The sequence below is a fragment of the Anomalospiza imberbis genome, chromosome 7 (genome assembly GCF_031753505.1).
Source record: "Anomalospiza imberbis isolate Cuckoo-Finch-1a 21T00152 chromosome 7, ASM3175350v1, whole genome shotgun sequence".
In the NCBI taxonomy this organism is placed as follows: domain Eukaryota; kingdom Metazoa; phylum Chordata; class Aves; order Passeriformes; family Viduidae; genus Anomalospiza; species Anomalospiza imberbis.
Window position 1 is genome coordinate 6593207 of NC_089687.1, and position 26576 is coordinate 6619782.

The 26576-nt window shown below is 40.3% G+C and overlaps 1 protein-coding gene across 12 annotated transcripts in view; it reads right to left on the bottom strand.

Annotated features, from left to right (window-relative positions):
- R3HDM1 (R3H domain containing 1) overlaps positions 1 to 26376 on the bottom strand; it is a 52916-nt gene extending 26540 nt beyond the window's left edge. For 6 of the 12 annotated variants that reach the window (XM_068195243.1, XM_068195238.1, XM_068195242.1 and 3 more), the window contains exons 1-13: positions 26249 to 26376; positions 25210 to 25420; positions 18104 to 18145; positions 17561 to 17650; positions 10761 to 10875; positions 8574 to 8652; positions 6998 to 7057; positions 6776 to 6916; positions 4191 to 4299; positions 3999 to 4094; positions 2681 to 2718; positions 2548 to 2598; positions 2185 to 2396 (exon numbers count right to left, since the gene is read on the bottom strand). In XM_068195243.1, coding sequence (XP_068051344.1) covers positions 2185 to 2396; positions 2548 to 2598; positions 2681 to 2718; positions 3999 to 4094; positions 4191 to 4299; positions 6776 to 6916; positions 6998 to 7057; positions 8574 to 8652; positions 10761 to 10875; positions 17561 to 17650; positions 18104 to 18145; positions 25210 to 25380 — 1204 coding nt within the window. In that variant the 5' untranslated portion in view covers positions 25381 to 25420; positions 26249 to 26376. Of the gene's footprint in view, positions 1 to 2184; positions 2397 to 2547; positions 2599 to 2680; positions 2719 to 3998; positions 4095 to 4190; positions 4300 to 5166; positions 5298 to 6775; positions 6917 to 6997; positions 7058 to 8573; positions 8653 to 10760; positions 10876 to 11978; positions 12092 to 17560; positions 17651 to 18103; positions 18146 to 25209; positions 25421 to 26248 lie in introns of those variants that run through there. The other 6 variants (XM_068195245.1, XM_068195239.1, XM_068195236.1 and 3 more) reach the window with 5 other exon arrangements.
- Positions 26377 to 26576: the final 200 nt, after the last annotated feature.

Consider the following 26576-nt stretch of genomic DNA (forward strand, 5'->3'; position numbering starts at 1 on the left):
CTGCAGGGCCCCGCTGTCCCTGTTCATGCCCTGCACACACTGCCTGCATGCAAGCAAGGACCGGTGTCTTTCCACTGCTGGGGGTCAGATCCTCTCTGACTCACCTGCTGGACAATTTGCACTACACTGAAACCCTCAACACTGTTTGTTTCCTCCTCTGTCAATTTGCAAGCTGAAATCAAGAATACAGCTAGAAAAAATGAAATGAGGGTAAGATGGTAGCTTTAGCCTGGCTTTACGCAACAATTCAAATTTCAAAGGAGGATGAAATAGCCAATTGAAATCAGTACACATTTTACAGATATGAATTACTATAAACATTGCAAGGCAGTGGAGAACCAGACCCTGAGCTTCCTGAAAGCCAAGGCATGCAGCTAAAAGAAATAGTCCAAAAGTCCAGTATGGAGAGGTCTGTGGAACTGCTGTTCCCAGATCACCTGACGCCTGGAGCTTTAGGTATACCACTTAGCAAAGACTTTGTAAGAAGTGTATGATACTTGCAGTACTTGGAAACAGAATATAGCTGTTTAAATTTACAAACTCCCCATTAGCAGCCTCTATGCAATCTAGAAGAAAAAGAAAGACTCAAAAAGCACTCTGATGGAATTTATGTACTGCTTGAAGTTACTTTGCAATCCCTTATAAAAGATGCTAATTGTAACACTTTGATTTGTGTTTACAAAGAGAGCATAGCTTAAAGCATTGGCCTTTTTTATTGCTGAATGAAGTGAAATCAAAGCTATTAATTGTAAACTGGGTGAGACAGCACATCCCAGCTCAGTAAAACCATAATTGCCTGAGCAGAGTTACTTGGATTCATTTCCAAGTGTGTTCACGTCTAGATTATGCAGGGAAGTGAGGCTGAAGCCATTATAACCAGAGCCAATTACATCCCCGAACAACGTGAACAAACCCAAGCTCAACATGTGCCAATCACCACAACCTGGAACTGCATGAAGCAAGAACCATCAAGGTGGGCATTCCCAGCCTGGAATGTCCAAATTCTCAGAATGCCAAAATAAAGACTCCAGCAAAAATTTTAAGAATCCATTTATGTTCTTGAAATTTAGCCAACAACGATTTCTAAGAATGTATTTTATTGTCAGGCTGTAGTTTCTTTTCAAGCTGTGCCAAACAGCATCACTACTGCTAAATGGAATAACTCCATATGATGGCACAATTTTACAGCAGGAGTACCTTGAACTGTTTTGGGTCTTTTTCAATACAAGTATACAATGGACAAACAGAATTTGTTACTGTTTTGTTGCATTAATATATAGCAGTGTGGCCATATACCTAAAAGGTAGTAGTGGTTTAAGGAAAAGCAAAAAATTTAAATGGATCCTCTTTAGAAACCAGTTTTATAAATAAGATCAAAGCCAATTCTAATAGGGTAAGCAATTATATTCTGCTTTTTTATAGTTCTGTTTCAAATTCTGAAACAGCCACCAATAACGCACCCATGTATTACAAGCCTGAAAATTCTCCAGAGATTAGCAACTGGAACAAATTATGTTGGCATTTGAAATACAAATATTTACTAAATTTCATTTTGACCGCCAGAAGATTCATTCCCATATTTTCTGAGATTTTGTTTTCACATTAATTACAAGTTAACCCCCTTTGAAATCCTGACTCTTCTTTTTCCCCCAACATTTTTGAATTTGAAAATTAAACAGTAAACTTCATTCCACTGACCTCATTTCTCAGCAGTCTCAAAATTAAGTAAGCATTTGAGCCATGTTCATTTTGATTTAACAGAAGAAAGAGAACACAATAAAAATAACTAGCAATTCATAGGCTTTAATGCTGTTTTATCTGAGCTAGTAGGATAGCAGTGCAGAGCTTCCTAAGATGGTGCAATGCAGTTTTGCCCCACTGGAAATGGAGACCTGAACCCCAAATATTTTATACTAAAATATTTCTGGTAAAAAATGTTTTCAACCCCTTTGCATGAGATGGAAAGCTTTGAACTTCAAGCCATCTACGATACACTTGAAAATTCTCCTTCCAAAGCCGGAAGTGTTCGCCGCATTTGTCACATTACAGCTCTAGGGCTGGGTCTGTAGGTGTCCAGGGTAATTGCAGCCCCTGCATCCCGAGGGAATGGGATGCATGGAGCGTCCCCAACACCAGCCACGCCCACCCGGCTCAGCCCCAGAGCCTGCCCCGAGGCTGCTGTACCTGTCTTGGACAGCCTGCCCGTGCTCTTGCTGCTGCCAGAGCTGTCCCCGCGGCTCAGCACCGAGATGCCGCTGAAGCTGCTGGCCTTGGTGACCGCGGGCTTCAGGTTGCGCAGGGAGCTGTCGGAGTCGGTGCTGCTCCAGGGCCGCGGCTCCGTCTCCGTGCTGCTCTGGTGGCTGTTGGCCGATCTCCCCGATGCCTCCTTATTGATTCTGCAAGGTACAAACTGAACTGTTAGCATAAGCAGCGCTTGGAAATGAAGGGTAAAGAAGAAAAAAGAAAACAAAAAACAAGAAAGAAAAGGTAAGTGCATGCAGAATACTTTGGTTTTTTTTTTTTTTTTTTAAAGAAAGCATCAAATACCTAAGTATCTGTCGTCTTTGTTGTGTACTATTAGTTTCTTCCTCCTGGATTCTGTTGACATTTTAAAAATATAGCTTAATATTTATTAAGAAAATAGGAAGACAAAACAGAATTAAACAGCAAATTTTCTTACCTTTTATCAGTGAAATAATTCTCTTGGGAACACAGGGACTGAGGGGCAAAGAAGTGCAGAAATTAAAATGAATGGCATCTAGAACCCCTACTACACACACACACACAGCAATCTGGAGTCTTCTGCATTATACACAGACTTCTACAGCACCCTCTTTATATTCAGTGCCTGAAAAACTTTACCTGTCGATGGATAATTTCCATAAGGAAACAAGACAATATAAAAAGGCCCATGTGCAGGGAATCAAAGTCAGCATGAGGATAGTTACAATGCTGCTCAGTTGGATTCTATCAGACTTTTTCTGAAGTTACAGTCCTTGCACTGGGCCTTTGGTGCCTTCTGTCACTTGCTGTCATGGCACCTGAGCTGCCTTGTCTTCTGGGAAGGGTGGAGGGGGAAAGGCCACGGCTGCTGCAGTAACTGCTCGGTGCCCTGGGTACCAGTCTGGGTAAGCTACAGAGCACACGGAACAGAACCAAAAAGGCTGCTCCTGACTCAAATTACGCTGTCCTTGACTGACTCCCAACATCTGGCACAAAGCTTCTAAGGGTGTAATACATAGTAAATTAAGATGCAAAAAGAAAATGTTATTTTATATCCAAAAGTCCATTCTTCTTGTGTGTAACTAAAGTGAACAAAAAAAAAAAATTAGCCTCTCAGGAGCTCATTACTCTCTTCAGAATCTGGTTTTGGATGTGTAAGAGTTAGAGATAAATGTCAGAATTATTAAAAGTAACACATATTTTTAAAAAAATATTTGTTCTGTTTTACTCAATATAATCACTATTTGCAATTTAATTGTAGCCTGTATTGTTGTCCTGCAGAGTATCTCCAGTCAGGAGAGCAGACTGCTAGATTCCTGACAGGAATTTCACATATGGGACCTCAAATCATTTTACTGTGACCACTCATAATGTGGTTGCTATAGATACAAGCAAGAAAATAGTTTTTTTGGTTTTTAATTTGCTTGGGATTTTTTCTTTTAATTATTGCTCTGAGCAAATGATTGCAGTACCAAAACTCTGTAACTTAAATTGCAGTGAGGGGCGAAACAATGCAAAGGGGGGGAACACATTGAGCTAGCTAACACTACAGAACACTCCTCAATAATTCTTGGGTTGTTTGAGTTTCATGCAGCAGCAATTAGAGAAAACAGAAGATTTCTCAGTAACTGCAATATCATTTAAAGCTCACTCAGGCCACACTCGCTAATCTGCTCAGTGTCATTCAGAAACAGAAGTTTCCTGGAAAGCCACCTGTGCATGTATGTGTGTGAAGGGCTCGTAGAAAACAGTGCCAGACTGGTTTTCATACATACATCTTGTGCAAATATCCTTTCTCTAGCTCTCTGATATTCTTCTTCACGTTCTTCTATGGATTTACTTCTTCTGTCATCCTTTAATCGTATTCTCATCTAAATTAAGTAGTACAGTGTTATTTTACAGAGGAAAACAGTAAGAAAGCACAGTCAAACACAGCAAGTGGAAGGAATAAGCCACGTGTGCTTTACCTGGTTGTCATCTTTGTCTAAACTAGAGTTATCTCTCTTAAGGATGTACCGCTTCTGGAAGTCATCGCTCTTCTCATCTTTTATATGCTCACAAAACTTTTGGTCAGGTCTGAGAAAAGTTGTTACAAAGAAAACATTTATGGTTTTGTAAACATACTGTACACACAGTGGAACAAACTGAAATATATTCAAGAATAATTTAAAATATACTTAATATTCTAACTGAAATAATAGATTTTGGCTGTCTGGGCAATGGAAAACATGAGGTGCACCCCTGACAAGTCCTGTCCTGAGGCATAACAAACCTGCTTTTAAAAACCTCTTCCTCCTTCAAAGCTTTTGCTGCAACTTCCAGTTAAGGTGGGAAGCAAACCACATGCCCTTGGGGAATCAGAAGTGCTTTTGAATCCCAGCTGGTGCCATGCAATGGATATTGGGCATGCACAGAAGTGAAGACAGGTGTTTGCCGCTAGAGCCGCAATACCTCAGAGTTCATTTCAAGGGAAAACAGAAGAAAGAAGGTAGAGGAGAAAGCACTGAAACTTAGAAACTTCTAAAACAAAATTAAGTAGAAATGAGTAAGAGAAGAACAGTATAATGCAGGCAAGCAAGAGCTTCACACAGTCATAGGGAGAGAGTGAAGCAACAGATTATAAATATTGCTTTGGTATTTTATCTACTTTGTGAAAGAAAAAGTGGTATTTTGCAAACCCTTTTTATTAAAGAGAGATACCAAGTAGCTGAATAATAAAACTACTGCTATCGTAAGAGAAGAGCTCAGACAAGCAGGAAATATTTGTCTAATAGAGGACAGAATAAATGTATGCTCTTCTCTATTTTTGTTATTTATCATTACCTAGGATTTCCGGATGGAGTGAGGGGAGCTCTTTCTACGAAACATCCAGCCCTGCCTATTGGGTACTGGCTGCCCAAACATAATTAGCAGGCATTTCAGAGAACCTTTAGACTGTCTTACCTCTTTCTTTTAAAGGTCTCTGAATTTACTGCCCTGCAATCACCAACTCCCACTCCACTGAGACGTGCCAGTGTGCACTGGGTGGTTGATGTCAGTAACATCCCTGCTCGGCGAGGGAGCCGCGAACCTGCCTATGAGGAAAAGGTAAGTTTGGCTTTATTCCACATGGAGCAGATCTCCAAGGTTTTCTTTCTAAATTCTTATTTTGTATCCAAAGTGATTTAAAATAAGAATATTGAAAACATCAAGAATCTTTATGTCTGCAGGTTAGATGAAATGCCTGCTAATTAGTAACTACACCTACAGGGGCTTTCAGAGGCCACAAGCTATTTAAATATGGTCTAATTTTTTTTTTTTTAAAGCATGAAAATGAAATCATCTTTTATTAGTTCTTATTCCACAGCTGAAGTGGTAGACTGAAGATTCAGTCTAGAGATGCTGGTAGATGCAAAGGCAACAGATTTGAAATGTCTGGCTTTCTAGGTCAATTTAGATATAGATTGTACAGCCAAAGCAAAAACACATACATAAATAATACAAGTATTCAACATATATTTAGGCTCTCTATATATTTCTAAAACTTCTGAGGACAAATTGTTTACTTAAGTGAAATTTCAGTGTGTGAAATATCATTCCAGTCCTACTGACTCCAAAACAGGGTGGATAATTAGATTTTTTTCTCCCAAAGCTATAAAGAGTGTACCTAGAGATTGAGATTAGGATATGCAGGTACTGTAAACTCCTGTTTTCATGTTCAAGACCAACAAAAAACAGTGTCAGGCAAATGCTCTAAGTTAAAACTAGAAACTAGGTGGCATAAATATGTCAACACATTAGAACTTTGTCTTTCTGAGAGAGAGTGAGGAGACAGAGCAAGTGCAGAGAATGGAGAGAACAGCTGGGTCCCTTGAATGAAAACCTCAATCCCGCACAGGTTTCAGAGTTGCTGTGGCCCCAGTGCTATCTTCTCTGCAATATGGATTTTCCTGGGGGTTTCTCCAAGAACTCCCCAGCCCTCACAGTAAAGCAGCACACCATGGCTTGTTAACCTGGTTGACATTTCCACTGATGTCTGTCTTCCCTACTGTGTTTATCTGTAAGGCCATGACAGATCTGTAAGCAACATTATTCCAACAGAAGAACTTTAACAGCTGAATTTTCCCGGCAGAATTTTACAATACAAAAGCCACAGCTGTGCAAGTCCCCTCCCTTCACCAAATCAGAAATGACCCTGTTCTAAGATAAGAGCTGGCTCCGCTATCCAAAACAAACAAAGAATGCACTTTGTACACTTTACTGCTGTAAATCTTTAAACAAATAAACAGTTGCTATAAATTCGTATTTCACAGAAACAAAATTAGCAATGCATCTCTGCCAGAAAAGCAACAAAAATTAACTCAGAGATAACATCCTTCTTTCCCCAAAAGAATTCAAACATGAAACAGATCACATTATTACACAGCAAGAACATAAAGAGCTCTCAACCACTTCTCCTTGACGCCTGCTCCCAGTGAGGAGACAGAGCTCACCTGCTATGGCATCACTGCCTCACACATCCCAGGCGTTAGAGCTATGCATCAAAAGGGTTTTTCAAGGCTTTGACACTTACATTCTTGTACTGCTAGTTTTATTTACTATGACTGACTTCCCACTCTGGTCCACGTTGTGCTCTAATCCAAAGTAAGCAGCTACCCTGTGTAACAGCATTCTATGGTAAGATGTCATTGGGGGAAACTTTTTTCTTGGTACTCTGGAAGAAAGGAATAGTAGCTTTATTAAATAAACAGGAACACTCTTGAATTCTTTTTTCCTATGAGAGTACAGTACTTACTCATTATTACCAATGAAATCTAAAATTTCCTGTTCTAATTTCAGCAGCATCATTCTGTCCCTGAAAATAAAAACACAGCAACTCACATATGAGACACTCCAATAACTGCAGTTGTATTCATCTTAAGAATACACAGATCAGAGCTGTGATCAAGGGATGATGGCAGACTGGAAATAGGACCAGCAAGTGTCAAATGCAGAATTTTTAGGACAAAGCATTCTTTTTTTGCTATTTTGTATTAAACCATGCTGTTTTGCTCTCAGATATCGGAGTACACAGATCCTCCAAGAAGTCCCTGCCCAGGAGGCTCTGCAGGAAGTGCAGTCATGGAGAAAAGACAGGCTCCAGGAGGAAAAGCAGGGCTGAGGTTGTTCCTTGTTGGTTGGTGTGGGCAGGGAGTGTGCAGAGGCCTCAGCTGGCCTTTGGATTGTGAAGCACATTAGGGGATCACTGAGAAAGTGATAGGGCACATCACCAGCAACCAAGGGCTTAAAGCTGGCACATGTGGCAATGTGCTGACGTATTAGAAATACAAAAAAGCTAAAACTCAAGGTGGTAGGAAGGAACACTTTTCCTGAAACTGCTTGCACCAGTTCCAGTAAACTATTAAGATGCAATGAAATCCAGTGATGCACAGTTCATAATCTGTGCACATCAAGTAACCAAGCTTCCCAGTCACTGTGCATGGAAACACATGGAGATCTTCACTTACAATTCCTTATTTCCACTGGGATGCTTCATGGCTTCAAACAGGAACCATCTACTAAGTCTCACAGAGGTCCGTGCTTTCTAATTTTACTCTACAGGATTGTGGCTTTGGCCATATGAAGGCTCATGTCACATTTATTCTGAATAAAGTGGAATCCAAATAAATTATCACATTGGAAGTCCTACCTATAATATGAATGAATAACAAATAGCAGTGAAATTGCTTTTGTGGCAGAGCACAATTGCACCAAGTTAATTTCTTGCCTTGCACTACAGCCACAAAGCCAGCACAAAACCCCAGTGAGGGAAAGAACAAACAAGACAGGGACAGACTGCAAACCTCAGAGCAAACAGAACCAGGTCAGCTCTGTTGCTACCAAATGATGGACTTGGATTAGGTCAGATTTGGTTTCTGATGTGCAGAATGAAAATCTCTAACTACGGTTATATGGTACAGCTTAAAAAAATGCCTTTATCTATAAATTCAGTGCAAGACAGATTAGGGTCAGAGAAGGCAGTTTGGTCTCTAACAAGCAGGTGCCAAGACAGTACAAGGTTTAGAGACAATGTACGAACGCCCATTCAGAGAAAGAATTGCACACAGACTGAACACATCATTTGCATATTAAGCATTAAAAGCATTTAAACCACTTGAGTGTCCTGAACCTCTGCTCAAAAAGCAAAACAATTACAGTGGTGTTTTAGACAGTCTGTGCAACAGAATCTCACCCTGAATAACTGACATGGGGGGGTTAGACATTTAAGAGGGGGGAAAAATAAAACCACAAACAAAAAAACAGGTAGTGTGATGCCTCAGGCAACAAGAATAAAGAAAAACATAAAGAAAGTTGACATTATTGATTCTTACCTGGGATTGTTTTTTAATGTATTTACTAAAAATTCATGAAGATCTATACCAGTGGAATCTGTATACTCCTGGCTGGAATCTAAGGGTAAGGGGGAAGAGAGCAAAATTACACTCTGAGGAATCTGTTTTCCAATTATTGCTAAACATACTATATATGGATCAATACTATATAACCATTAAGTACATTATTGCCAAAATTAAATGCTTCCAGTTTCCAAGAAAAAGGCCCACAAGTCAAAAACAAAACCGAAAACCCACCACCACCCACTATCCCCTAATCCAAGGGTAATGCAGAAGCTGAAGTTTCAATAACACCACTGTTAACAACAACTGGCCGTATGTTGTGAAGCAGGTAATCACCCTGAGAGACCTGATTTCCACCAGCCTGCCACATTTTCTCACTGTCCTACACTGCAGTGTGTGTACACATCTGTGGAGCAGCAGCAGCCCATCTACCCAACTACTGGATGTTGCCCAAAGAAATTTTGTAATTCAGAATGTAACAGTTTAACCTTCACAAGGTGGTGCTTTGCATTAATAAAAAATCCTTGCTCTGTTGGGCTTTGTTTGCACAATATCATGTTTAGATGTTTCCAAAAGAAATCTCAACCTTCCCCCTCCTTTCTGGTTTCAGTGAAGGAAAGTATTCAGTTACATACTATCCCCTAAAATCTGTCCCTGGAAGGAATGATTTAACCCCAAATCTTCCTTTACACAAGCACCTTTGGGTTCCAGGTACTAGGATTCAAACCAACAAGTGTTGGAACAGCATTTTTGGAACTACATGTCTTCCAAGAACTACTTATGTGTAAACCTAGTCTCAACTTAGTTAGGCATAACTCAAACTTATGCCCAGGTCCCAGCTCTTCCAGCTGTCCAGAGAGTTTAAGTGAAACCAACCAAGTCTGAGCATTTATGGTTTGGAATTACTTTTGATTCTGAAGAGGAGAAGGCAAAAAAAGGCTATCCCTGGTAAAAACGTCAAGATTAAATAATTATTTAATTCAATGTTTCTAATTTGCAAGTGAGCAATGATTTAGTTATAATTACTAGAACTGACGCTAAAATTCCATAATTTTCTATTTTGGCATATCCTACACTGGGAAGTAATTAATCTTCAGACGAGAGAGTGGTTGAATTCAGAACAGCCACCTCTACCACAGGCATTTTGTCACTTTGCTCTCAACCCCCCATCATTACCTGTTGGGTATTTGGGGGTGGTGTTTAAGGTATCATTTCAAAGACTGAGATTTATAAATGCTGGTTAAGTTCTCCATCCTAGTGCTTTTTATTTCACAAGTACCTGGCTGCCAGCTGGGACAAGCTGCACTGAAATTCCTCATGAGGAATGCCTTAGGGAATTGTGGGACATGAGATGGGCAAGTGCCACTTGTCTCAAAAAGAATTCCAGCCCTAAAGGTATTTCCTATACTCTAAGATATTTAGGTAAACATTATGGATATTTAAAGCAAGAGCTGTAAAATGATTTGCCAACTTAAATGCATAAAGTCTTCTACCTATAGGAGGCATTAGGCAGCATGGACATAAACTGATAGTTTGTCATTGATTTCACAGCTCTCTTTCAGATTAAAACCCAAAGATTTTCAGCACATAGACTGTAACTCTAATCCAGAATGCAGGAATATTTAAGTGAAAACATACTTGTCCTTTTTTTTTATGCAGTTCTACTCTTACTCCAAAATTTTACTGAAAAAAATCTAGATACTATCAAAAGTAAAATAAACAAAGGAGAAGACTGACCCCTGTTGAATGAGGATCAGAGAAAGTACAAAGGGAGCTGTGCCACTCTCACTTCAGTTTCACAAGTCCTGTAACAACAAAGCCCAGGAACAAGACAGGAGCTTCCACTGGCTCGTAAAGTCAGCTTAAAGAACCCTTGGACACAAGTGAGACAACACAGCTGGCTTTTTATGCTGCTCTGCACAGTCAGACAGGACAGAAAAGAAAAGCATTTGCTGGAGTGTTTGATGAAGTCTCTAAAGCTCTCTTTCCTCAGGGACCAATTCCTCCTCTAGCTCAAAGGTGTCTGATCTATTTGCTTAATTTGCAAATAAAATTTAAAAAAACCCACAATGTTTATGCAATGAAGACCTAGAAGCAGAACTGTATTTTCATATGTTCTTTATCTATACAGTAGATTGAATAACACGAGGAGAGAGAGCAAACCTCTTGATAACATTTTTCTGGACAGTTTATCACTGGATTTTTCCTTTTCTGATTCATCTTTTGCAGGTTTTTCTTCTTTTTCAAAAGACTGTGACAACTGGATCTGAATTTTCTCCTGTCAAAAAGTAAAAATCAGTCACCACACAAATTATTTCAAGCAATACCTGCAGGGGAACTGTTCTGTACTATATTACCTGCAAAATAATGAAGCAACAACAAAAAAATTGTTTACATATTCTTTCTGATTCCCCATGTGATCCATGTGACCACACAATGAAATTATTTATCAGTAAATCAGAGTGTACAGAGAAGGCAGAGAAAGGATCACAGACATTTTAGAATTTACACACACTTACAGGCCCTGAATGCTATTGCAAAATGAATTCAAAGTATCTTGCTCCATACATGTAAGAAAATATTCCGGTTTGTCAGATGTATAAATTTTATTCTGTTGCTATGTTTTAAAGTCATGTTTCATCCACAATGCTTTTTTCCTCCCCATTCTTCACTGTTCTTTAATGTAAAAGCTTGTTTCAAGTTTTTATTTGGTTCATACAAAGAAAAAACAAAACAAACCAAAAATTTCTAAGACCAGCATTTCCAGATCCACAAAAAAGGGAAATATTTACAGTACAATATATCAAAGCAAAGTTTGCAGACTTGTCATCAAGGCATAGTTTCATAACTTCCTGTGTATTTTGATAGAGTAGCTTTGTGTGCAATCACCTCAAAATCCATGGTTTCATACCAGTAGGTGAACTATTATAAAACCTGTTTCTCAAATACAGCAAAGTTTCCCTCTGAAATTAGCGACATCATGGTCCCCTAAATACCCTGAACAGTACAAGACTGCAGTTTGTTTTTCATGCCCCTTTACTGTTTCAGGAGGTTGTCAGTGGAGGACCAACACATTTCAGACTGCCAGAGCCGAGGAGTTTGGGAGCAATGGAGTCACCGTGCCTGAGGGACTCCCACAGGAGCAGTGGCCAAGTCCTGTCAGAGCCAGACTCCCCTGTCACCTTTTAACTCCCTCAAATGACAATTCTGCTCCCCTAGATGCCAGCTGAGTCCATACTGTCACCTCCACATTCCCAACAACCTCTAGTCCTTCCCAATCCAGAGAAATGCCCCTCACTCACTCTAGCCTATCCCTCTTCTGCCCTGCACCTTAATCCTTTCCCACACAAGTCCTCACTCTTCCCTCAAACCCCTTCTTACCCACATCCAGGCTCTTGCTCCAAGCTCTGTTCTTGTGTCATTGCACAGCCTTGATCTCACCCGTGGAATGCAGCCAGAGTTAAATTTAGCCAGGATCCACCAGGCTGGAGCCTGTTCCCGTGCCCAGCCCGCAGCCACTCGTGCCCGTGCTGGCACAGGGGGAGCCCTGCACCACCCAGGCTTTGCCCAACAGGAGTTCCCATCTGCAGCTTTGGGGCAACAACTTTTTCAAATGAGGGAAAAACAAGTCATTGAGAGTTTTACCAGCTCTCCCTTTCATTATGACTTTTCCCCACAATAAATGTTCAATTAAACTTCCGAATTCATGAACACCCACTAAACAACAACTCGGTGTCAATGAAGCCTTCTCAGCTTTGGACAGGATCTATAACCACATCTGATAAACACTATGCCCAGTCATCAGCAAGGAACTCTCTCATCTGATTCTTTCCTAGTCTTGAGAATTCACCTTAAGGAGTCCAGAACAAGTCTTTGCATTCCTTGCCTCATAAACCTGTGTGCAATTCAAATGAGCAATTGATTTGTCACTACAAAACGCTCTACACTCACCATTCACCAAGTAGCTGTGCAACCTTTATTTGAGAAAGAAATGTTTCTGTCCTATTAAGAAATTGTTCCTGACTTGGATTCACCAATGTGTTATCCTCCATGTTACAATAACACTCTACAAAACTATCAGTAAATTAAGGAAATTTTCATAGTCTGACATTTCTTCACTAGAAAAGTGACTGCAACTTCTAAACTCATTCCAAGTAATGCACACAGCAATTTAGTCAAAGGATCTCAGCAAGTAATCATTTGCATACTTCCTTCCCCAACAAGAGCTAAAAAAAGGAATCACCATCTGAACAGCCAGTTCTGCTACTACCACCAGCTCTACTTCAAAGTGTGATACACCAGAACTGGGTACCAAAGGGCACTTTCTTGTGATTTCATGCTATAAAAACTGTAGCATCTAATTAAATATGACCTACTTGACTGGAAAACTGCTGAAAAATATTTTAACTTCTCTTCCCCTATAAAACTCTCTTAATCCCACCCTGTTTGCAGCAGGTCTCTGCTGGCATTTGGACTGAACATACTCCTAGCCCTAACTCTGATCACCCATCCCAAGCCGTCATTGTAGAAGAGGAAATTGTCACCAAATTTTGATTAAACAAGAGAAAGCCGAACAAACAGGAAAATGCTCCAAACCATCAAAACCTGATTAATCCTGCCAGTTTAATGCATTTGGGAAAAAGGTAAGAATATTTCTCAAAGGCCTACATGCTGAGGCTGGGCTTCCTATCAGAAAAACCAACATAAGTCAATAGAAACTAACGTTCAGCCCCATGCCTTCTCCTCCCACTCCCTCTCCACTGGGTTATTTTACTTTGCTTAGAAAGTTCAACTTTTTGAAGATTTATTTAATTGTTACTGTCATGGTTTGACACTGGCACAATGCCAGCACCCCCATGAAAAATACACCTTCCTAAATAATTGCTGTGAGATGCAATCAGGAACAGAGCAGAGCAGGCCCAAGCTTAATAACAAAGAAAATAACTTTATTAATCTACTACTACTATAAAACTACAAACACTAAATCCTGGATGAAGACCTCCCTAAACACCCCTCCTCCTCCCACCTAATTTCCAAACTAAACCACAGTGAGACACCACCCAGGATCCTGATCAAGTTGCCACCCTTCAGATAATCAAATACTCAGTCCATCAAGGGAGACAGGAGTCTCTCCTGTGCCACAGACTCCCCAGGAAACACAATTGCCACCCTTGTGTTTCCATGCCACACATGGCAACCGCCCAGAGAAAATCTGCCATGGTGACACTCTCCTTTCCATGTCACAGTGCTCTCACCACTGTGCATGGACAGACTGCTCATAGGGCTCCTTTAAGGATGCTTTGCCATGGACCAAAAGAAACAACAGTTCAGCTTCTCATCTCGGGACTACAGTCCCCCCCATTTTCCCCTGGGGCCGAAGGTCCAAGAACAGAGATCTTCTTCTCCTCTTCTTCTTCCTCGAAGACAGAGGGCCTCTCCACACCTTCTTCAACTCTCCTCTGTTCTCTCCACTCTTCTGTTGGTAATCACTGAAACAGGTCTCTTGGCTCACCAACGCACCCCCCTAAGTGCAGCCTCTGTCAGGAGAATTTGGTTCAGTCTATGGCCAACAAGAAAAGTCCAGCCACAAGCCACTCCATCATCTCCTTCCAACTCAACAATTTCCTCTTCCATCATCTCGGATCCCAGACTGTCTCTCTTCTACTTCAAATCAAGGAGGAGTAATATTTTACAAAGCCTTCATTTCCCAGGGAAGGGTTAAAAGTTCAGACTCCCTGGACGGCTGATATCTCTGCCCAGCAGCCGATTCCCAAGGCCAAGGCTGGGCGCCTTCCCCCACCTCCTTCTCCTCTGCGCTGGCAAATTTACAGGTGCCGTCCGGACTCTCTGTCTCTTCCCTCTGGAGGGGGGGAATGACAAAGACATCTCCACTTCTCTCCACCCTTCCGTCCACAGGAGCTGGCTCGGTTCCAGTCCTTCTACCCCTCGGCTCACCTCGACCAGGCCTCATTGCCCCCCCTCCCCCACCCAGCCCCATGGCTGGGCAGGGGAGATCTGCACAGCACCTTGACCGGAACCAAAGAGAGAGAGCTCTTGGGAGTTCTTGCTTTTAACCCACTGTGTTCTCAGAGGCGTATCCCTATCTTCAGTGGTCACTTCAGGTGCCAATATCCAAACTTGACTACTGATTGGTTTGACCCAACTTCCTGAAAAAATTCACTTCCATGTCAAACCACGACAGTTACTCATAATAACAACTTTCATTCATATGAAAACAGCTCGTCCTTAAAAAGGGCTGAACTGGATCACCCTTTGCTAGTGCTTGTGCTTTGTATTAGAACATAGAGTCAGAACAACCTGATGTTTACACAAATGATGGCAAGAGAATAGAGTTAAGTGTTACAAAGGTAAAAGATCAAACATATCACAGTTATGTTCTTCCTCTCACAATAAATTTTTAAGCTCATACTTTCACAGTACCTTTTAGTAAATGGCTGCCAGTGCTTTTTAACAAGTATTAAAAATATGCAAGGCTCTTATCTGGGTTTCTCAGGGAGAAGCAGTATCTTGCTTCATGTTGCAATTGAAAATAGAAACCTAGATCAGAATATAAATTCATCTGCTTGAGACAATTTCTTTGGTCTGTCACCCTCTTCCATCACAGCCTTCTGAGGAGAAGCAGCCAGTGGTGCCTTGCTAAGTGCCTCCTGCACCCCCCTGTGTCAGGAATTTCACCCTGCTGGAGCTGCTGGTGTGAAGGGGTGACTGATGAACAGTCACAGACAAGACCATGGAGTAATCCCCAAACTCACACCACTCCCTAGTTAAGTACATGAATTTTTCATCCTGTCAAGCCTAACATTTTCTAATAATTGAAAATTGTGATTCTTCAAATATCACCAGCAACATTATCCTGAATTTAATTTGACCTGTTTCTTAAAACTAAACTGGAAGCCACTTTTTAGTCGCAATCATGGATACAATGAAGCAGTGACTCTTCCAGGAAGGGGAAGCATCAGGGGTGATTCTTCTGCTGCCAGAGACACCCGTGCAGGTAGGTTCTTCCTTCTCTGAGCCACTGGACCTCCCACACATCCCAAGCACAATTAATGCTTCAGAGTGTGGGGCTGGAGGCATATTAGTCCCAAATTCAGCAGGTGATTGGCACATATGAAGAGCTCTTCCATGCTTTCCCAAAGATAGTTTGGGAAAGGAGGCAAAATGGGTGAAGAAATTGCCTTGTGTGAGTTGTTACAGAGGGCCATGGGAGACCTGTGCCCCACAGAACTGCACTCCAGCATCAGAACTTGTAACAGATTCCCACTTCTAACTCTCCAACACATTTCTCCACCCTCCAGGGAAGAACTAAATTTGTTTTTGCAATCATTCTCTGCACAGCTATTGGGATTCATAAGCCATTTCTTCTACATTACTGCTTCCAAAGAAAACTCACAGCTAGCTCTAATTTTGTTCTTAAGGCAATCTGCTTTCTGGTATTCCTTTTGTACAAACTTACAAACTTACATTATCACACAATCCAATTCATTCTGCAGAAATAGCCTTGACATCTCTCCTGCTGCTGCAAGGACTCCTTTCAAGGGCCACCTGGCAGCACAGAGCTAAGGACAGATTCCCAGAGGACTTGGCCACAAACGCCACCATATAAATGTCTGACTTTAAACCATTCAACACATGGTCTTGTGTAGTGCTGGAGGTTGGAAAATCCTAATGCCTCTTATGTTGGAAATACACCATGGATGATCAGTCCACCAAATCAGGTTTCTGTCTTCTTGTAATTTGCTACAGTGACTGACAAAGTTAAACCCACTGCTTCAGATTGAACAACTCAGCCTGACCAGATCTCAGTCTATTTTGTTATCTTATGGGAAACATTACAAAAGGACTGTAAATCATTGTAAACATCAATAACTCTTCTGTTGACTTTTAATCCTTTACTCTACAACCTATTCCAAACTATGACTTAGGTTTTCATCATGGTAGCAGGCAGAGTTTCTGAATTCCTCTAGTCAGCGCTTCAAATTCTGGTATATTAGTAAAAGCCTACAAAAATACTATTTTCTTATCTTTGCAAAGGAACAAAGTCCCTGCAAACCTGGAGGGTTTCAGTCCAAACTTACTGTTTCAGTCTCAAAAAATTTTAATTAGCTTGACAAAAACCTACATGAGCTCTCAATGTCCATCTTTCCTCAGAACTGAAATACCACCTCTCCAGCAAAACCCCTTCACATCCTGCTTTCTATTGCTTCCTTCTTAACCAAAGGGAGACTTTTCACAAAAGCACAGTTTAGAAGCTTTTAAATAACAGCAAAGGCCCATTTCTGTTTTGATAGGCATGAACAAACCCAGCATTTTGATGGCCCTTGCTCATCCACAGAACTAAAGCCAACAGTAGGGTTTTGCTCTGAAAATACAGACTGGTATGGAGGTAAAGTCAGGAAACATGGATTTTGTTTAAATTCTCTAAAGTAATTTTACATATTTTGTTCAGCATGTAGGAACTTCTGTAAGTGTGTTCTATAATTTTAATAGATTAATTCAGATATACCTCAGGCAGGTATTACAGAGCTACCAGCAACTGGGACTAATATGCAGAAATTCAGTTACACCAGAAATCACAACTGTTTCCATTTTCAAAATGTACAAAGACAAATTAGGCTCCATACTAATCACAATGTTTCTGTCTTACTAATTACAGACAGCACTTAAGCAGTTTAAGAGTCCCTCAAGTGCACTGCTGGACTAGTAAGTTAAAAGAACTGACAAAGCCCCTCTTTCTGCCCACAGATATCAACTAGTATAGCTCAGAAAAACAAAGCAGCAAATTCTGCAGCTGATATTATCACCTCTATTAGATCAGTAGTAAAAAAAAAAAAAAACTAAAACCAGATGGTATCCACATATTTAAAGAATACCAACAGACTTTCTTTTGAACAAGAAGTTACTTGAAATTGTTCCCGAAACTTCAGTAAGGTGATTTTTACCTGGAGGTCCTGGGATATTTCAGCTGTGGGAGGTGGTGGATATTCTTCACATACAGCAAGGCTCCGAACTAACTTTAACTTTGTGTTTGACTAAAGGAAAGTATGTAAAATTAAAATCTATGGCTTATAAAAGATAATATAAATATACCACAAGCCGCTTTTTTTTTCCCATTCATTATATGAAAAACAAAATGGCTGAAAACAGCATTTTTCATGTTTTCAATAGAATAAATAATTTCCTTTAGGATGAAAATACCCAAGCAATTGCAGCTTTTGAAGGCACTACCAGAACAATAGAGCACATCTAAAGAAAAGTAAATAAAATACTGGGAATGTGTTTCTCTCCATAACAATAAAAAGCCACCAAAAATATAAAAGCCACCAAAATCACAAAAGCAAACAACTAGGCAAGACAAAAATCCAACAGAATAAAACAAAGCTACAATGCCAAAAAATAAAACTAAAGGCACTTTCCACAAAGTAACGAAGCTGCACCAAGCATGAAGGGCCCCCTTCGCATGCCAGCACACCGGGCTACCGTACCTTGGACCTTTTGGCCGTCTGTCCAAAGGACTGCGCTGGCCGCTGGCGACAGGCACAACAGAGAAGGGTTACATTAGCTCAGAGGCACAAGTGTGTTAATGCAAGTCTGTACAAGAGAAAGCTTTGACAGTTAGCACTGACACGGGCAGACCTGTGAAAGGAACAGCAGGTGCTTTGGGCTGACGGATTTGGCGCTCTCCCACTGTCATCAGGCTTGTCCCTGATTTCCCTTCTTCATTTATCAACAACAGATACCAGAGCACTTTTACAGGAACCAAGTATTATCCTTGTTCAGTGGCATCCAAGCAGTTTGCTCTCCCAGCCAGCTCCTACACTTTCAATTCTTGTTTCCTAATTTCCTTGGCAACATGACATGGTTTTTATAAATTTTCTTCCTATTCCTGAAACCTACCTCGAAGAATGATATTAAAAAAGGAAAGCATTGCCTCTACCAAGGGAACAGATAACAGATGATGACCTATCATAAAGCAGCTTAAAACACATGGGGTTTTTTCCTTTAATCTTGGGACCTATATAAGTATATTTCAAAATGGGCTACTGATATTTTTTTTCTCTTTCACTTAGTAAATTCATATGAATTAATATGCTTTTTCTCCTCCCAGACCCATTTTAGTAACTTATTATGCAATAATTTGCTTTTTCCTCCCAAAGCCCTTCTCCTATTACAATTCTTCCTCAAAAAAAATTACCAGGCTTTTACTATAGTATGCACAGCTGAAAGGTACATTTGAATCAACAAAAGCATTTAATGATTTGTTAACTGCATAGTTAAAACTAACTCAACCCTCAGTGCCAGTAGCACAAGAATAGAAACATTTAGAGTGGCATCATGTAATTTAAATACTGGTTTCCCTGGAGAACTAAAACTGATGATTGGACAAGCTTTTAACAGAACAGGTTTTAGTGAGCACAGGTCTAATATTTGTAAGGAGAAATTAACATCAGTAATGCAATTTCAAATGTTGTTTAATGGACAATATTTCCTCCTTTAAAAAGGAAACTGAATAGAAACTCCACTGGAAAACTCCATTAATGCAGCTCTCTTTGCCTTAGCTCACAGGACATGTCTATCTAGTGCCTGAACTTCTTAGCAGGGCATACAACATCACTAAAAAGAAACCTCAGCTACAGCAAAGAGCTCTACCATGTAAAGGCAGAACTGCTTTTTCTCTCCTTTTCCTCAAGTCCCACATGTCTATTTTGGATGTTGCACCAGCTTAGCTGAGGAGCAGCAGAAGGGGAGCTCATTTCACTATGTAACAGAATTTTAAATAGCTGCACTGAAAACTAACTGAACTCACCACCAGATTTTTAAAGGAAGCTTGCTGAGATTTTGAGCAGCAAAGACAGTTCAAATGCTGTCATACCTGGAACCATTCAGACTCTGAGTTTTGCTGTTTCCATACCTGGAACCACACAGAGACTTTGAGTTTTTCTGTTTACGTGCGTTTTTCTGTTTCCCTCATCTCCTCTGAAAGCATTCCTTGCATTCTGAAAGCTGGCCCTGCATATCCCTGGCAAAGTTTCTGTTACACCAAGCTACTAAATTTCAAAAACGCGATGATTTCCCAAGCTCTTATCAATTACTCCAGCCTCAATCAGCTTAGGTGTGTTCAAATCAAGTAGTGCAAATTTAAAGTCACATCAGGACTGTCAGTGGAGTCCTCAACTCACTGTCAAGAGGCAAAAGAATCTATACTCAGGCAATTGTTTATCTTTTGCAAAATTTTGCAAGTTTGAAGCCAGTACATAAGCCAAAAGAATATATGGAAGCAAACACCCCAAATCCAGATTTGATAGGGTACAAGAGGGAATTCAGTTATACAGGACATTGAGCTACAGCTCATTAGTTAGATAAGTCACACATATTTCAGTTATTTTTAAGAATTATTTAAAAAACAGAAGAAGAAGAAATGGTTGCTGGGACTAAACACCAATAATACTGGGGAGAGCTGGTGGGCCACTGTAGGAGGGTGGTTTTCCTTTACAGATGAGACAAGTATAGCTCCACCTATCCTATTCAAATTTCTCATCTAGAAACAACTACCCTGCCCTACACTACTGTGATAGGTATGGACTCCTGGCTTCCCTGTGTGACTTTAAGGATGCCAAAACACAAAATTCCAATGACCCAGCTGTGACTGTGAGCAGTAAGCACCACACACATGTCAGGTGAGAAGCACTGGAACACAGCTGGTGGGGCCAGACTGCAGGAACAGCTGAGGTGAGCACAGCCCGATGGTGCAAGGTCTGACCTGGAAGTACAAACCCCAAAGCCCTCTGACACCACCAGCAACTGCACTCCCAGAGCTTGGAGATGGGTGGGTACAATCCAGTGATTCCTTTCTTGGACAAAACAACACTGACAGAGGATGACACCACTTCCACTGGAATTCCAGGCCAGCAGGTAGCCAATGCACATTGTAGCTGTTAATGCACATTTTCTCTCTTTTCAGGCCCATGAATTTTATCTCCATCCTAATTTCTCTGCATTAAAGAAGTTTTGCTCCTACAGAACATCTTTATGTTCCCCATTTGTGAAAAATAATTTCTAGCTCATTTAGAATATGCAATCCTTGGTGAGTGCAAATTAGGCAATTTCTTTTTATTTGCAGCTCTAAAAGATTTCACTGCCTTAAGAAAACACTGTGTTAATGAAAGCCCTATTTATAGCCATTATGGGCAGGATTTCAAGACAGTGTTTAAAAGCAAGCGTTCCAAATAATTGCATAATGAAAATAATGATTAGGTTCTTGCCTTTGATAAAACTCCACCAACACAACTTTTTAAGACCAGCTACTATGCTACATTTCCAACTGCAAAATAAAAAGGGAAGTAAGACAGCCTTTATCAAAAACATAAATAACCAGGTTTTCAGTAGGAGTATTTGCCTACTTTATTTTTTCCTAAGTACCTCACCAGATCACATATACTAAATGCAAAGTAAAGATCTGGAGCTGCTACATGCCTTCCTCTATCATCACTGTGCTGTCTAAACAAGCTGGATAAAAACAGGTCAGGCACAAGATGGCAAACTCAGACGTGTGAAAGGTTTTGTGAGAAGGGGTTTTATTTCTGAAGTACCATTTGGGCATTTCTGAGGATAGGCACAACATGACAAACCTGAATAAAGAGCGTTCTAAGGACATTCAGTTTTTTACCTTTCTGCAAAATTATGCCTCAATTTTAAATCCAGTCAAGTGCTGCAGTCCCAAGAACCACGGACAGCTTTGTAATGCTGAGGGAAAGAACAGTGTGGTCCATGGTTACTTGCTGTCCTGCATTAGTGAGCAGTGACAGCAATTTTCCATGACACAGTAAAGGATGACTGATGGAAAAATAGGTTCACCCTTGGACATGGAGGCAGCTGAAGAATAAGAGAATCTGCCCAATCATTTATCTATTCAAAAGCATTACATCCCATATTTTGGAGACAAAGACAGGTAAATCCTGACAAGACCAAAACAGCTGGGGAAGAGGCAAGAAAAGACTTTGGAGAACTTCAGCTGTGAAACAGAGAGAGAAGCTCAAGGTTTGTGCTAGTATGGAAGGAAGATACTTGCAGGAAGAGAGATGTCCAGTTGCTAAGTAAAAAAAATTACCTAATTAGCATAAAACAAAATCAGAATTACAATCACTACAGCATTTGCCTTGCCTTTATCATACAGTAGATAGGTACAACCCTGCACTCATGCCATGAGGCTTTTTTGGGTTTTAAAACAGAAGTCTTCCTAATAATAAACATAAGGGACTATCTTGCAGAATAAATCCAATATCTTTAATTTGTTGTCAGTATTTCCTGCAGCTTTGTCCTTACAGTGGATGACACTGCCTGTCTCACCACCCAGAGAGAGAGAGGCAACACAGAGCCTGTATTCCAGCTAATTCTGAATTCATTGGTTGTCACCTGGCCTGGGTAAGATGAACAGGTGGGAGACAACAGTGACCGGTGAACCAAAACCCACCATAGTGCTGATGTGCACATGACTTCTGTGGAAGTACTTTTCATAACGGTGTCTCTTGTCTCCAGTGGCATTTAAATGATACTTGAACCTCACTGCAAATATGCCGGTTCAGAAATGTTTTCTGTATCAGTATCTCTACCTTTGCACTGCTTAAAGAAATTGGGAGTGCTGACCATGTACAATAATTAGGTATTTTCCTCATTCACATTGTATCTCCAACAGCAGACAAAGCAGCCAATCAGTTATCAATGCACAACCTCCAAATAATCTGGAATTTACAACCACAGTTACATTTCAAAATATAGCCATCAGTTTCTGAACTGTGCTGTTCCAGAAAGGTGCCTGAATACAATGGCCCATGATGGAATGTGTTGCATGAACCTATCTGATCGTTCAGAATCCATTCATAAGAGCTTACAGCAATGGAAGAAAGGTGTAGCTAAGATCAAAGTTGATGACAGAACACGGTTAGATGATCTACTCGATAAACTGAGCATTAAATTCATCACTGAGCATCCCATTGAGGGAATGTCAAGTTTAGACAGAGGAAGAATCACAGCCTGTTTCTTCCTTAGCTTAAAGAAGTCAAAGTGATGAAGTGATAACTGTACTGAGGAATGTGACCGTAGTTTGTCAGTAGGTACCAAACCTATTCTGCCACCAGGGAGGAGAGCCAATTCCAGCCCCCACGCAACCCACATGACCAACCCATCCTCTGAAGCACTCAGATAGTAAACAGAAGTACACAACAAATTCCAGTAAGTTTCTGATAATATTTTCTAACATTTCTCAGCAAATTCTTTGCTCTTTTTCCCACCACCACAATAACATTTAACCTGCACTTAATGACAGGAACTATGCCCACTGAAATTTCATCAAACTGCTTAACCATCCATTAGATAAAAACTTGCTGACTGCTACTGTTCCACAAGGACAACCCCAAAATTTGTTTTGTATTTTAGCATAAAACATGCTTTTAATGGGAAATCCTCAAATATGAGACTTATATATTTACACTGGCAGCCTCCACAGTACAAGTGACATTAACTTCTGCTGATTTCAGTTGTTGCCAGGTTCCATTTGGTAACTTTCTGTCTTTCTGCCACTCTGGAATCTGCATCCTCAGCCTCAGTTTTTAATTAAACTGCTCATGGAACAGCAATGTTCTGATTCTGATGGAGACTCCAGGACACCACGCTAAATGCACTGACAGCAGAGCTGTTTCTATCCAGCACCCTTCACCACGCAGTGTCCAGTCCATTTTGCAGATGTGAGAATCATTTCAGCCACCAGCTCTTGGCCCTGAACAAGCACCCAGCCAAGCAATGATCCCCTGCCAGGCCACAGCCTCTGGCAGCACTGACAGGTTCATTCCTCTGCACTCTGATGGGACAGCAGCAGTTGTTTGCAGTAAGGCTTATTTCTTACTTGCCACTTGAGTCTCAGAGAAATTTCCACACTAAAATTTGTTAAATGAGAAAACGTGAATGAGATGTTTCCAAATTATTGAACTGTATGAAAATAACTAAACCGTAGATTAATTTTTAAGGCTCAGTACTAGAATATTCCATTAATTAAAGAAAATACCAGCTCAGCTATAATATCTCCCAGCTTTTCAGGAGCAGTTATTTTTCATGTTACAGGAGAAATATTTCATTTCAAGGATTTATTTTTTCCATAAAATTATCTATTTACACTGATGCCAGCCTTAATAAAGCCAGCAGATATTAAAGTGTAAAACTATTGTTATTGCAGTGGTCTACAAGATTTATCTGGAAGCAATTTAACACAGCAGATAAAGCTTACTTCACTCAGTGGAATATTGAATTGTTAGTCTTGAACAAAACTACTCCCCAAAGAACCTTTTACTCAAATCTCAATAACAAGAATCTAATAAGCTATTGTCCTGTTTTTGCAATCCACAAGCGATCCCTCGGATCCCAATCAGGATCTCTATAAAAAAAATTGTTTAGTATTAACCCACAGACACAAAATTCGTATAGACAGCTATAGCTTTTGCCAAACACAAGATTCTATTTTTCCTTTTACAAATCTGGCCTGTTTTGTAGGTTGTGTCAGAAATTTTCAGTTGCTTTCCTGAACTCCTCCCCTCATGTGAGCTGCTTACAGTCCTCAGTGACCAGGTGGGCAGCCTCAGCCAGGAGTGAGCTCTCTTGTCCCATACCTAAATCTCAGATTAGATTAAATGAGCTGCCACAAATTCCTAACCCTTCCTTATCAGTGTGTTCTCCATTGACACAAGGTATTTTCACACTATTTGCTTTGCCTCCTTCTCACTTGAAATGTGATGCCATGACTTCCTTACAGGTACTTCACTTCTCCCACCTCCAAAAGCCATCCATTTATATGCCTCGGCTTTTCAGTGTGTGCACAAGGAACTGCCTCAGCTTTCCTCCTAAAAGTCACCTACCAAAGCTGTCAAGCAGTGAAGATCAGAGAAGAGAAGGTGCAGGGAGTATCTGCTGCCCACCAAGGCAGCACGACGCTCCCCAGCTCATTCTGCAGGTGGCTGGAGCAGCACCCAGACCTGCTGGCCTCAGGAGCTCTGGATCCCTCTGGATCCCGGAGATTTGGATTACCTACAGCTCATTACTTCAGCCTTATGCTGAACAGCTCTGCTGGAAAATCTACACCTCAGCCACCTGTAAAGTGCAACAGCTCAAAAGCCCTGAGCTGGCCACCCCTACCCAGGGCAGACACACAACACTCAGCACACACAGCCCAGCTCCAAACTCTGTCAGGATTCAGCAGCAGCAAAAGCCAACCTGAGTTTGTTCCTTGCTCTGCTACAATGAAAGACTTCACATATGCGCTCAGGGAAACACAACCATGGGCAAATTGTCTGGTTCCCAGCAAAACTGCTCATCTACTTCACAGAATTAAAAATGACTGAGTCATATTTACATGAGTATAAACAGAGAAGTGGGGCAGGGGAGGAGAGAGGAAGCAATAATCATCATATTTGCTTCCCTAAAACCAACCAAGTTTTTCTTGCTGTACCAAAGAAACATGTAAGAGGATCAAGAGAATGGAAAACAACAAGACAAAGACTTATTTAACATGACATACTAGTGAAAAATAAAGTGAAAAGCTTCTTACCGGCATATTGTTTTTGTTATCAGGACAATTTTCATCCTTTTCCACTTGAATCTCTTCCTGACTTCCTGATTTTTTTAGGTTTTCAACTGGGTCTGTATCTTTAAATTCAGCTTCTGAACCCTTCATTGCATCAGTTTCATCTTTTACAGTAAGAATATCAGACATCCTCATTAGAAAAGGTTATTGTAAAATTCTACAAGAAATACGGAACCTTTAGGACAAAGAAAAAGTGAATTATTGAGTAATTTAATATTAAATAAAAAGCCACCCATACCTAAACAGCTACCCTAAATAAACATGATTTTGCTGCAAAAGGATCCCCCCTCTCCTATGACAAATTTTTCTGTTTTGTATTAGGAGTGATTTCTTTTTAACCACTTTTATCAGCAGACATCTACACAAACAAGAATTGAGAGCTACGCTCTTAGATGATGCTCACAGATTTTCTCTTCCACATTTTAGAAATAAACACCTGAACATTCAGATACTCCAAATCAAACTAGGCTCCAATAGAAACAAGGCAAGATTTTCTCAAAGGAAAAGAAAATTACATATAGATTTATCTTAAAAGGGCTGGAAGTAAATAGATGAATCATAACACTCCAAGTGCATAAACATTCATAAATTTCATGAACTTTTAAAGTTTCCTTGTTGACAGGTAATCACTGGACAAGTTCTGAATGCAGGTATTTAGTCTAATAAAATTAAGCATTCTCTCAAAAACAACAATGAAGAAGGAAACAAACAATTTGGTAATTAGGATAATTACCACAGCAATTACAGTAATAATCAGCAATTACAATTTACAATGATAATTTAAAATACTAGGTAAAGATAACTAATAATTAAACTCCAAATCTTCCACAGGAAATAAGAAATACAACTCCTTGTCATTACTCGGCTATTGCAAGATGCAAAACCAAGGATTTCCCATTTCCTACAAGAAATAAAGAGTAAGATCTGAATGCCTAAACTCCTTCATAAGAGACAAGTAACAATCCAATAATGTTATGGAAAAGCTTAGTGTTTGATTTAGTACCTGATATGTCCTAGAGTTTGGGGATTGTGGTCTCCCACAAAAATAAAATAGAATAATCCGAAGATCCTTTTCACAGTTGTCAGCCAAGATGAACCAGCTGGAATCTGGCAGGAGGAGTCCCATGTCCTTATCCCCAGTGTAGAGTCCTGGACAGAACTGTTCGGTCTTGAATCAGCAAGAACATCCCTTTTGAATGCCTGAAAAATCAACAAAGAAAATGCATTATACTTTCATTTGCTGTGAAAGGGGAGATGGACCATGATAACACCTAAAAACTTAAATAGTCATTTTAAGGAAAAAAAAAAGTAAAAAAGAAAGAAGAAATCAG